We start from the raw sequence: 13,585 nt of genomic DNA on the forward strand, positions 1-13,585 counted from the left end.
CTTCATCTAACAACCCTTCACTTACTCGGCGGCCGAGGCCCTCTGACCATCTGCAGTGGGTTCCGGGGCTGCTGTAACAAATTGATACCAACTGGGGAATTCGAAACAACAGAAATTTAGTTTCTCACAGTTCGGGGGGCCAGAGGTCCAAGAGCAAGGGGTCAGAGGGTTGGTTGATTCCTGTAGCAGCCGGCAACCCTGGCCTTGCAGCTGCGTCCCTCCCATCTCTGCCTCCGTCCTCACACAGCCATCTTTCCTCTGTGCGTGTACATCCGTGTGTCCAGATTTTCCTCTTTTAAGGACACTGTTATCAGATTACGGCCCACACTCAGCATGACTTCATCTTAAACTGGTGACATCTGCAAAGACCCTCCTCCCAGTGAAGCCATATTCATGGGTTCTGTGTAGAAATGAATTTGGGGGAGACCATTCAACACCCTGCACCATGTAAGATAACACTCACTCATTCCGGGGACGAGGTGCGGGCATTTGGGGGCCAGTGCTCGATCAGTAAAGATGGGGTCGTGCAGGCGTGCTGGTGGCCTCAGGGTGCCCGTTCATCAGGCTGCAGGAGGCCCAGCATAACGCACTATAATGCCTTCAATACCCGTTAGTCAGTGAACTTGAGCAGGGTCCTTGGAAGCCAGCCCCTCAGGTAAGGATGGGAGGCCTTTCCCCCGCTTATCCATCTGGTGGGCTGCAAGGCCACCACCAGGACAGGTTTCCAGGACACGCTGCCTCCCGTGCCCCTTCATGGCAGGTTGACAGGTCCTGAGGGGAGGGCGGGAATGAGGAAGATGAGAATTGCCATCTTCTGAAGACCTGGGATGACCCCTACTGCACACCACCCCCACAGAGCCAGCCTGGGCGGGGGTATTGGGAGGGGGCATATTCCATGAGAAGAGACTTCCGTGAGCCTTCAGGAGAGCCCGCCAGGTCTGCATTCACCCAGCTGGCGAGAGGGCAGGGGTGGTCCGACGTGCCCTTTCCGGGGTCCCAGCTCCAGGCTGTGAGTGGACAAGCCTGGCCTGCTTCGTCTTTGCAACCTTAACCCTAACTTAGCGCGCACCTCCTGAGTGTGAGTGACCCCGAGCGTAGTGACAGTGGCCTGTTGTGATAGTCCTCTGGGGCCAGGCACTTTACGGAGCTGGCAGACCAGAGCCTGGGTGGCCCTTTATGGTTGAACAGATGAAAATTGGAACTGTAAGCCCTGCAGCTAATAAGTTGCAGAGTCCAGATCTGAACTCAAGTCCTTGTGGTTTCAAAGCACTTTTTTTTTTCAAAATTTTTTTACTGTGGTAAAATACACATAACGAAATTTACCATGTTAACCATTTTTAAGTATAAAGTTCAGTGGTATTAAATAATTCATTATGTTGTACAAACACCATCACCACCCCCCTCCATAACTCTTTCATCTTGCAGAACTGAAAATCTGCAGCCATTAAATAGGAGTGACCCCACATTCCTTCTCAGCCCACCCAGCCCATGGCAACCTCCATTCCACTTTTAGTCCAGATGATTCTGGCCATTCTCCATGTCTCCTGTAAGTCTTTCTGGGTTTACCTTATTTCCTTAGCATAAATAGTGTCCCTGTTACATCCCTGTTACAGCATATGCCAGAACTTCCTTCCTTTTCAAGACCGAATAATACCCATTGTGTGGATAAGCCCCATTTTGCTTATCCATTCATTTGTTAATGAGTCCCTGGGTTGCTTCCGTGTTTTAGCTCTTGCAGAAAAATATTGCTATGAACATGGGTACATAAATATCTCTTCCAGACTGCTTTAATTCTTTAAGCACATATGCAGAAGTGGAATCACTGAGTCATATGGTAATTGACATGTTTACTTTTTAGAGGAACCACCATACTGGTTATTTTGTTGTTTTCAGTTACAATTGTCATCAAATATTACATTTGTTTCAGGTGTGAAGCACAGTGAGTACTATGGGACCACCCTCACTCTGGTGACATGTGGCCGTATCTGGAGACATCCCTGCTGCCACAACCATGAGGCCCCTGCTGGTGTCTGTGGGTGGAGGTCAGGGGTGCTGCAAACGTCCTTCAGGGCACAGAACAGCCCCACCAGTTACCCAGCACCGGGGCCGGCAGTGCCGAGTGGGGGGCCCCGGCCTGGGCCGTTCGCGGGAGACGCGGTTTACTCTGTCCTGCTCACTTGAGTTCTTCGTGGCACTTACTGCAATCTGTAATTATCTGGATTGCTAAGTTTTTTTTTGCTGGGGGGGGGGGCTTTTGTTGTCCTGAGTGTAAGTCCAAGGCGGCAGGGGCCTTTCCCGTCTTGTTCGCTGCTGTGCGCCCAGCGCCGGCCCGATGCCTGAGACTCGGAAGGGGCCCGTAACAGTCTGTGTTTGAGTGAACGCACAGGAACCTGTGGAGAGTGCTTCTGTCTCCCCCGTTTAGTCAGGTCTGCACATGGAAGCAAATGGAATTCTGCGTCACTTCGATTCAAACTAGATTGCTATCAGTCCAGTCAAATCCTGTTGTCCAGGATATCTCGTCAAATGGCGACTGTGTTTGTTTATAACACATGCATCGAAAATTTACCTGCTGAAAAAGACTGAGATGAGAAACAGACCGTGAACTGAGTATTTAATTTATAAAATGTCACCATTTTTATTTTGTCATTGTAAAGAGGTGTATCCCAACCAGATTGTAACAAAATTACCACAGCTTATTCCAAAAGAAAATTTTAATACAAGAAATTTTAGAAAATTAAACACATTTGTTTAAAAATTCTATCATGTAAACCTTAACAGAAGAGGGTAGTTAAGATAACACTACACATTTCAGAGTGAACCCGCACACGTCTGGGCCTCGTTTACTTCCAGGCGGCAGACCGGACTCCACTGTGTTGCCTTCTTCGCCCGCCTGCCAGGCCGCTGGGGCTCAGTCACGGGGACTCGGCCGGGCTCAGGGCCTCCAGCCTGGGGTGAACATGGCTCCTGTGTTCAAAAGACCCCCTCGTCCAAGAAGTCATCAGTACCTGATGGGTAAAGCAGTGTTTTGCCGAGCGGCTGTGCCAGGGATGGTGAAGCTAAGGCTGCAGAGGTAAAGACATTCTTTCTAGGATGAATCCTAGATAATAAAAAAATCCTGATTAGCTCCCCCACCCCCTCACTCCTGGAAACACATGTCCTCCAGGCTCCTTTCTGGAGTGCCTAGCGACCGCTGCCAAGGTGCAGTCCGCCATCTCGTTCCCATCCATGTCCCCAGTCCCAGGTGTTGCTAGGGCATCTCCCCGTAGTTCCCGACGGCAGGAAGCACCCATGAGCAGACTCGGGGGGAGGTGGCAGCCTGGACAGGCCAGCTCTGGTCTTCCAGTTATGATGGGAGCACATTCTCGTGCCAGTAAGAACCAACCCCTGGACTCAAAACACTAACGGACCCAGCACGATCTGCTGTTGGCATGGTCACCCAGGCTACAGGCTCAACCGTCCTCTAGAGAAATCAGACCATTTTCCGCCCCGAAGAAACTGGGTGGGTGGGTCAGAAAGCCTGCCCACTGTGGCCCTTGGGACTCAGAGACGACAGCAAGGCCCCGGGAAGGAAATCAGGCCCGCATGCTGGCGCCAGCTGCAGGCTGAGAAGATGCGTACATGCCAGCCACGGGGACCGAGTGCAGAGGGCTTTGCTCAGGGCCGGGCCGGCAGTGCCTCCCCTCACCCCCACTGATCCCGTAGCCGCAGTTCTATTTTGGGAACATAATCAAGAATCGTGTTATAGAAACATGAAAATGAAGTTTTTGGCACGGAAATCTTAGATAAAATATACAGTGCTACAATTGTGTAAAATTAGCACAGAAGCCAATCTGAACAGCAAATATTTAGTGAAACAATTCACAATATTTAAAAAATAATCGCTCCAAAAGACCTTGCGCAGAAGCAGGCGCTTGCCTGCCGCAGGGGTCCTCTGTCTGCCAAGGCCCAGCCCACAACCTGGGGAGACGGTCCAGCATGTGCAGCACCCGGGAGAAGCCGGGACAGCTGTTGCCTTCGTGGGTGGAGACTGACTGTGAGGTGGGCCCCGTCAGGGACGCCTCTTAGCCAATCTGATGTTGCAGGCAGTGGGGCCCTTGGCAGGACCTTTCTCGGGCAGGTCTGGAGCGTGCCCGTCCCCAGGACGAGGATGGGAACCAGCCTGTGCTTTGCCATCAGTTACCTGCCAAGGCCAGGAGACAGACTGCGCGCCTCTGGACACTGGGGCTTGTAGAAAGGAGCCATGATGAAGGAAGAAGTCTGGAGGGACGGGTTAGAAGGTGCCGGCTAAGGCCCCAGAGAACAGGACCTGGCGTCCACAGGGTCGGGGGATGGGGTGCAGGAGGCAGCCGTCATCTCTGGGCTGGGCTGTCCCCATGTGAAGGTGAGCAGGTGGGGTGGGGGCCGAGGCCTGGAACCCTGTGACCTGGTCCTCAGGCGGGCAAACTGTCCCTTGTGATACCAATAGAAAGGAGGCCACTAGCTGGCCTGGCCACAGCCCTGCTGTTGGGGAACAAGCTGCGCTGCTTCTGATCGTCTTCCTTCTCCTGACTCTGGCCCTAAGCCTGGGGATTAATTATTGGGCCTCCAGGGCCAGATGCCTCCTGCATTAGTTACAACAGTGTTATCCATCCTGGAGATGTGACAGCTTTGATTGCCTCTGTTTTGTTATAGTCACAACACAACCTGCTGCCCCAGTAAAATCTCAGTGGTTATCAAAGGACTCATCTTAATAAGCTCTGAGCCAGAGCTGAGCCAAGTGCTGTAATTACACCTCGTCCTTGAGCCCTTACCCAGTCTCACAAGACAGTTCCTGTCCTTACAACTCAATCAGGTGCCCCTTTGGTAGCCCGGAAACCCTTGGATGTGCCTGGCTGTTGGGTGTTAAGCGCAGTCTCCACTGACACGATAGTCACTCCTCCCCCAGGGGCCCGACGAGACAAACGTCAGGTTGTTTTAACTGTGGCTCTGTGCTCTCTGCAATTGAGTGCTTGCTGGTAACATGCAAGGTGTGTGCCCAGGAACGGGGAGTCCGTGAGCTGGAGCTGGCCATGCCATGCCAAACTCAAGCAGTGGAATGACCGCAGGCGTTGTCTGGGAAGGCTCGCTCCCTGGTTGGCAGTTGCTCTGGTCTAGGTCTGCACCGGCCTTGGACGGTCTTCCTGGAAGCTTTGGTGTTCTCTTTTAAGGAAAGACATCTCCACCCTTTGTTTGTTTCATCTGGGGGAATGGAGCAGGAAACAAATGAGACGCTGGCAGAGACAGATCCCAGTGATGTTCTTGCTAAAGCTTCCTGTGAGCCCGAAGGCTTGCCTTTGGTGAGAGGACCTGGAATGGACTCTTGAGCCCAATCTAGGCGTGGTCCTTGAGGTTCAAGGCCCTCTAGAGACAGGCAGACCCCACTGGTTTCCCTCTGAACAGAGAGGCCTTCCTCTCTTAGCTGCCAGTGTTGGGGCCACTAAAGAATCTTCTAACCGAATCAAGGACACAGGCAACTTCCACTGGTCCTTTCCATAGGGCTGTCTTTTCTGCTGCTGGCTCCCAGGGGGCTAAGTGGGTCTTCAGAGGGAGGACCACAGCCTGTCCTCCAAACTGGGTCTCAGGTGAAGGGCAGGTGAATGTCCTGAGGGGGTGACATTTAATGCACCAGCTCTCAGCCTGGACCTGTGACCCTGGGTGGTCTGTCTCCTTCAGAGAGTAGGGGTAAGGGACTCACTGAGCAGCTGAGTGGATGAGATCACTGCAGAGCATTCTATGTGGCTCCAGAATTAAGGCTTTGAGGAACTGCTGCAATGTGCATGTCACGTGCATGTCTGAGCTGAAATCAGGGGGTGGTCTGTGCATTAAAGATGGTCCCAGGGTTTCTGCATGATCACAAAACGGGTGCAAAGAGCAGGCTGCCGATGATGCCAGCAGGGCCCCTAGGAACGTGCTTTCACAATCTTCACTTTGGGAGAGTAAGGCAAGTTTTCCAGGAATAGTTAAGCTTTTAAAAATGGTGGGGGTGGGGGGTGGGCAGGGTTCCTTCTTTTTAATTACAGGCTGGGTGTGGGCTTTCTTCTCTGGACTTAGCATTGGTCCTGTCGTAGCTGGGAAGCAGGTCCCTGGAGGGCTTGTTGCAGAAGGCGAGGTCAGATTCGCACACAGATGTTTCTGGTCAGGTACCAGAAAGAGTGGCCAATCAGAACCCTGGGCCCGGCCAGGGTGAGAGCACTGGGGGGTGGGTGGTTCCCCTCCATATCTCATACACACAGAAAGGAGACGTCTCGGGGCAGGTCCCACTGTCCAGACAGGCGGTGCTGGGACAGTCTTTCAGCAGGGATCGCCAACCGACTTCAAAATGACTGAGGGGAGGAAACACAAAGTGGGCCTCAGAATGCAGTGCAGCTTGAGATCTGAGAGGCCTGATGATTTAGTGCAGGAGGCTCTGTTCAGAGCAGCCAGCCGCAGAGACCCAAGGGGCCCTGTGGACTTGGAACTGAGACAAAGGAAGAAAGAAACCACGTTGCCTTTCTAGGACACGGCCTCTCAGGTGCTCTAACCCCCGAGAGCTGAGAGCAGGGACTCCCGCCACACACTGCCCCCTCCGGCTGCAGGGCAGCAGGCCCTCTGCTCACCGGGCACGGCTCAGCAGCTCTTCGGGCCTCTGTTTCTCTGCAGGGCTGTGCATACGTCAAGTCAGCTTCAGAACTGCCCTGAATAAGGGTCATGGGGCTGACAGAACACAGCATAACAACCTTCCAGGTGAGTCTTCCTGGAGCCTTTCTGTCCAGGAACTGCTCAGTGCACATCCGGCCTGTTCACCAAGTTCCGAGCTAACAAGTTGATGCCCCCAGGGAGAGAATGTGGGTCACCCCCCCGCCCCGACCCTCTGCCACATATGCATGTCGTCTGACTCCCCACATTCTATCTTCCAGTTTAACTTATTCCCGTGTAGTCTGTTTTGCAATTTTGTATCTAGTTTTTTAATATTTCCTCTGGAAAATGCAAACTCTTCAAAATGGTACTCAGCAGCTGAAGACAGCGCTTGCCCAGGGGGAAAGACAGCTCCATGGTTCTTGCTGTGGACATCAGCTGACACGCTGGTCCTGGGAGGGGTCTGTGGGGAGGGGTCTGCGGGAAGGGGTCTGCGGGGAGGCAGCCGCAGTGCTTGCCATGCTCTCACCTTTATCCTCTTCCTGCCTGTCGGTAGGGCCTGTTCTGAGATGGGGCACAGGGGACTCAGTTCAGGGGTGCACAGGGCCCATGGGGCCCACAAGATCATGTTGGGGGCAGGGGTGCACTGTGGGCCCGTGTCTTTAGGGTTTGGGTGGGGAGGATCACAATCTGTGCAAGGTGGACATCATGTCCAAGTACACAGAGGGCCACAGCGTGGCCACGGAGCTCTGGAGCTGGGTATGACGGCTGGGGGGCTCCCAGAGCCTTCTGCAGAGCTGAGTCTCTCACGGCCTTGAGGCCTCTTGGCTTGTGAGGCCACGGCCCCTGATTTCTGGACAGCCCAGGGCTCTCCAACATGGGGTCACCAGGTTGCGGCTGATGATTCTGGCCTGGATGAATAAGGTTCACCTAAACCTGACAAAGGTGAACATGGATCCAAGGGCCTCAGGTTTCCTACACAGGCTGGACCTTCTAGAAGCCAGTTGGGCTTCCAGAACCACAGTTTAGCATCACTTAATGGCTCTTTCACAGGTAGGCCACCGCACTGGGTCCCGGGAGGAGTGATGCCACAGAGCTGCTGTTGGCCATGCTGGCGAAACTAGGGTGTCTGATGACCACTGGTGGAAAGTAAAATGGAGAAGAACAGCCCCCACCCCAACTTGGCCATAGGTTGTAGCAGGCAATTACATTAAAAGGGAAAAAAAAGACTGAAACAGTCATTCTAATTCCCATGTGGGAAAGAGTCAAGAGGTTGTTTCTGAGTGAATCTTCTGACCAAATGAAATACCAAAGTTGTGCATCTTGACCGGGGCTCCATGCCCAACCCTTGCTGCTCAGGGCAGACCCTGGGAGAGTGGTGCCCGTGTGTCCGAGCCTGTCCAGCAAGGAGCCACCTTGCTCTCTGACTGACCAGTTTAATCAGGGTGTCATGTAACTGGTGGGGAAGGTGTGCTCTCTGGGGTTCACCAGGTGGAGGTGGTTGTCACTCCAGGGTGTAAGGGGCCAGCTGCTGCGGCCGCACTGGATGCAGAGTGGCCAGGGTGGAGGCAGCTGGCGCAGCACATAGGGCCTGAGTCTGGGAGTCCATCAAGGTCAGAGGTCACCGCTCTGGGGCTCCACATTGCGCATCTCCCTGGGGTGACTTCGGGACAGCTTGGGGAAGCGGGAAGCCACTTTGGGCCGGCTGTTCTTGTTCAGTGGTTCTCCGGGTGTAACGTCACTGTAAGACAGAGCGGGGGAGAATCTGAGTAAGTCAGGGTTCCAAGTGCAGAGGAGTGGGAGCCCTGCCACAGTGTCAAGGGCAGTGGTTGCTCTGCCTGCTGAGTGCAACATGGAGAAACTGAAAGTCCACACTGTTGTGTGAATGCTTTGTCTTTCAAAAGCACTCAAGCGTTGTCGTGGTCCCAGCTAGCTTGGGCCAGCAGCTTGATCGTATTTTAAGGCTATGAAAGAAGGTACAGCCATGGCTTTCTCCCCCCATTTGCATTGATCTTTCAGCAAAGGCACATTTCAAAGTCACGGGAAAGAGGATGCTTTGGAGAACACATGGAAAGTCAGAAAAGAGGTGCAGCACGAACAGCGGAGGGACTTCCTGTAGACTTTATCCTAGGAGAGCAGTCAGGATGGATGCCAACGTCTAATCAGAAGGGTGTTTGTTCATCACAAGTGTGGAAGAGCCAAAAATAGGGAACAAAATGCGGGTCCAGCACGGGGGATCCTGACCCTATCAACACCCACGAGATGGGGCTGCAGGAGCTTTTAAGGACAATGGTGGGTGCGTTTACTGACCCGGGGGACAGTTAAATAGAGTTGGGTGGAGTAGGGCCTCCGGCGCGGGGCTGTTAGGCTGGAGCTTCAGGAAAAGACTAAAGATTAGATTGTAGAAAAAGGAAAAGAGAAGAAATGCTTTGATGACCTGTATTACAGGTACCTCACCAGTTTGTAAGACATAACGAAAGTAGCTAGCACCTTGGTTCTCAAAAGATCTCCGTGCAGTTACTGGGGCCAGGGGGTCAGGACCTTGTGATGAGATGGGTGAAATGAAAAAACCCAGGCACAATATTTTCCCTAGCAACACATGAGATGTGGACAGTCAGGGAGAATGAGGCATGCTATTCAAAATGATGCCATTCGAAAGACAGCATGGCACGGACTTTCAGTGCTCAAAGCAGGCCTCAGAGCTGCTGCGTGTCGGGGTGAAAAGTGAGTACGACTTCATGTGGAAGGGAAAGTAGACAGTGGGGAATGCATGGATCAGAATAATGCACAGTGACGAGTGACAACAATCACAGTCGATAGCATCACACTAGTGAGTGACCAGACAGAAGAGAAGGCAAGGGCACAATGGACATTCTTGTTTGGCTAGTGTTTGGTACTCTCAATTACAAACCATGCACGGTCTATATGGTTTCTAAGGACAAGAATTAAAATATTCTTCTATATTAAAAAAAAAAGACAGTAGGGGTGTCTAACCTGGTTATGTGTAGAAAAACCCTGAAGGATGTTCATTCATTCCTCCATCCCACGGACCTTTCTTGAACACACACGTGGCCCAAGTGTGACACTGGGGATACAACAGTGAACAACACAGGTTCTCCCAGGCCCTGTGGGGCTCCCAGCCAGGGTGCAGAGCAACGTGAAAATGTCACCTGTTATGACTTCCGTTACACATGCAGCCAGAGCCTCCCTGAGGGGCAGGCCTGGGGGAGGGGGACAGGGATGGGACCTGAAAGTAAAAGGCACAGCTGAGGGATTCAGCAGGAAGTCCACAGCTGGTTGCATTTTCAGTGACTGGTGCCTGCAGGGTGGAGTGGACTGGAGGGGCCGGGACTCTGGGCCCAGGGAGCACACAGAAGCCTGGGCTGTGGCCGTGAACGCAGGGGTGGTAGACTGTCTTATTCCCTCTGGCTACTCTAACACACTGCCACACGTTTAGTGGCTTAAGACAACACAATGTGCTGTCCTGCAATTCTGGAGGTCAGACATCCAAAATGGGTCTCACGGGGCTAAAGTCCAGGCGGTGGCCAGGTAGCTCCTCCTGGAGGCTCGAGGCGAGAATCTGTTCCCTTGCCTTTTCTAGCTTCTAAGGCTGGTGGTCCTTCCATCCTCAAAGCCAGCAGTGTGCTGTCTTCAGCTCTTTCTCCCTCTTCTAAGGGTTCACGTTGGGCTTGCCTGGACAATCTCCTGTTTCCTGAGACCTGTAATCACACCTGCGAAGTCCCCTTCGCCATGTAAAGAGACACCTTCTTGGCTCCAGGGAACAGGATGTGGACATCTTTGGGTTCATGACCTGTCTAGCACAGACTTTTTCCCCCCTAACAGCACTTACTACCTTTACTTCTTAACTTTGTATCACTGGCAGCTCACAGCCCAGTGAACCTCAGTGTAGCTCTCGGTTTGAAAGGCTTTAAGGCACAGCAATGTATTTCATGGATGGCTTATGCACTCATCTCTGCACTTTCTCCTTTTAGGACTATTAAAAAATTTACTTTTCAGTTACAGTTGACATAGATTATTACATTAGGTTAAGGTGTAAAACATACTGCTTAGACATTTCTATACCTTGTGAAGTGGCCACCTGGTAAGTCTTGCACCACTGGGCACCACACGTAGTTTCCGCAGTGTGAGGAACCGGATTCCCTACGCTGCACTTATCCCCACGACTGTTTTCACAGCTGCTCATTTGTACTTCTTAACCCTTCACCTTTTTCACCCAGTCTGCCCAAATCGCCCTCTGGCAACCATCACTTTGTTCTCTGTATCTGTTGAGTTTGTTTTGTTTGTCCATTTATTTTTTATTGTTGTTCAATTACAGTTGTTCCAATTTCCCCCCATTGCTCTCCCCTGCCCCTCCCACCCCCTGCTGCCACAGCCAACCCCCACCCCATTGTCTGTGCCCATGGGTCCTTTATTCCTCTTTCTTCTCTTGCCTCTTCCCCATTATTCCCCTCTGGTCACTGTCAGTTTGTTGTTTTTTTTTAAATTTTTATTTGTTTTTAAATATTTTATTTATTTAGTTTTACAGAGAGGGAAAGGAGGAAGAGAAACATCAATGTGTGGTTGCCTCTCACACTCCCTACTGGGCACCTGGTCTGCAACCCAGGCCTGTGCCCTGACTGGGCATCGAACCAGGGACCCTTAGATCAGTTCTTTATTTCAATGTTTCTGGTTCTATTTTGCTCATTTGTTTGTTTTATTGATTACATTCCAGTTAAAGGTAAGATCATATGGTATTTGTCTTTCACTGCCTGACTTATTTCACTCAGCACAATACCCTCTAGGTCCATCCATGTTGTTGCAGATGGTACGATTTCATCATTTTTATGGCTGAGTCATATTCCATTGTCCACATCTTCTTTATCTCATTTTCTATTGATGGATACTGACTTCCATATCTTGCTTCCATATGGTTGCTTCCATATCTTGGCTGTTGTTAATAATGCTGCAGTGAACACAGGGGCGCATGTATCTTTTTGAATTCATGCTTTGGATTTCTTTGGATAAATACCCAGAAATGGGATTGCTGGGTTATCAGGGAGTTCTATTTTTAATTTTTTTGAGGAACCTCTATACTATTTTCCATAATGGCCGCACCAATTTACAGTTCCATTAATAAACACAATGGTTTCCCTTTCTCCCATTTGCTGTTTTTTGATTTAGTGATGATAGCTATTCTGAAGGGTGTGAGGTGATATCTCACTGTGGTGTGAATTTGCATTTCCCTGATGATTGGATGTTGCGCATCTTTTCATACGTCTATTGGCCGTCTGCACGTTCTCTTGGGCAGAGGACCTGAACAGACATTTTCCCATTTTTAGAATCAGATTATTTGTTTTTTGGGGGTTTTTTTTGGTGTTAAGTTGTAGGAGTTGCCAAATATCTTCACCCATTCAGTAGGTTGTCTTTTTGTTTTGTTGATGGTTTTTCCTTTGCTGCACAGACAGATTTGAATAGGAAGTTAAATGGTGAGATTACAGCTAGTAGGAAATATAAATGAGAAATAAGAAAAATACTTGTATAATAAATCTCTCACTGGTTCATAGTGCTTTAAAAAAACAAACCTAAGATTAAAGCTCACTCTCGTGTCTCCATGTCTTCAGGCTCCATGCCAGGGGCGTCCTGCTCTCGGTCCTGAGGCCCACTGGGCTCTGCAGGGGCAGACAGAGCCCACCTAGAGCTGAGCACTGGGGCCTGGGGAGGAACAAGGCCACCCAGTGGAGAAGTGGTAGATCCGGGATCATCCAGGCCCAGTTCAGATGAGTTAGGGAGTGGGTCACGCTCAAAAGAAATTATGACCCCACCTAAGGGTCCCTGCAGGGTGGTCCGAGTCCTTTGGTTTCTCAGGAGTGGTTCGGTTTATGATGATCTGATTTTCACGTCTCTTCAGGGGCATGGCCACTGTGCTCAGTGAGACTTCCCTTGTCTCCAGTCAGGAACGATAGATAGCTCAATAGGGTGGCAAGTGAAACAGCCCTCTGGTTATTTTTTTCTGCCTTGGGAATCTGGGCGTGCTTTGTCTTTTGCACATGGAAGGAAAGGAAACATTCGACCCTGAACAAAGCAGGAGTCTCTAATCATTTCTGCAGCCAGTCCAGCTGCTTTGCTGCATGGTCCCCCTTCAGAGTGGCATTTGGCCACAGGCCCAAAGCCAACATATCCCTCTCTTCTTTCAAAACACCCATGAGACCCAAGCCTCTTTATCCCCCAGATACCCCTTAGAGGATGGGTAGAAGATGCTGGAAGGAATGTCTGTTCATACTGTGTAGGTGGGCTTCTGTGTAAATGTCATTTAAACCAACCCCCTCCCCTCACACTGGGGGTCCAACCCTAAGCCCGCGGCTGTTGCCATCACTGGGCATGATGTGCAAAGCCAGATTATCCCTGCCTGCAATAACCAGAGCCAGCTGGGCCCAGAGATAGGTGGCTTTTGGGAAGAGAGAGTCACAAGTCAACAGGGGCAAGGACACTGGCCATTTCGTTTTGTTTTTCAACAAAAGGCACTGGCTGTGTGGGAAGGCAGCCCAGCACCGGGGTCCAGGGCACTACTGGTCCTGGGAGTGATGATCCTCATGGTACTGGGATTAGGACTCAGGAGTGAACCCCAGGCAAAGCCACTTACTAGCTGCAATCCTTGGGTAAGTTCCTTGCTCTTTTTGAGCCTAGATGTCCTGGACATAATAAAAGTAGGGCAGTTTTGAGCATTACTGGGTGAAGTTAGCACAATACTTGGCAAGAGTAACCACTCAGAAAATGTGAGCTTTGCCAGACACCAAGTTAGGCAATGAGTGATGCAGAGGTTAATACGAGTCTGAGGAGCCCATAGTCTCACTGGGGAGCAGGCAGGGCAGACCCCAGAGCAGAGTGTCACAGTGGAACATGGTGGCTGCTTCAACACCAGCAAACACAGGCTATTGTGATCAGTGCACCAGAC

At 51.2% G+C, this 13,585-nt stretch overlaps 1 protein-coding gene across 2 annotated transcripts in view; it reads right to left on the reverse strand.

Moving 5' to 3' along the window:
• Positions 1–7,105: 7,105 nt before the first annotated feature.
• SNX29 (sorting nexin 29) overlaps positions 7,106–13,585 on the reverse strand; it is a 560,470-nt gene continuing 553,990 nt past the window's right edge. For both annotated transcript variants that reach the window (XM_037068993.1, XM_037068994.1), the window contains one exon: positions 7,106–8,374. In XM_037068993.1, the coding sequence (XP_036924888.1) occupies positions 8,248–8,374 (127 nt within the window). In that variant the 3' untranslated portion in view covers positions 7,106–8,247. The remainder of the gene's footprint in view (positions 8,375–13,585) is intronic.

The sequence above is a fragment of the Sturnira hondurensis genome, unplaced genomic scaffold, assembly GCF_014824575.4.
Source record: "Sturnira hondurensis isolate 20B ecotype Veracruz unplaced genomic scaffold, ASM1482457v3 Scaffold0018337, whole genome shotgun sequence".
NCBI lineage: Eukaryota > Metazoa > Chordata > Mammalia > Chiroptera > Phyllostomidae > Sturnira > Sturnira hondurensis.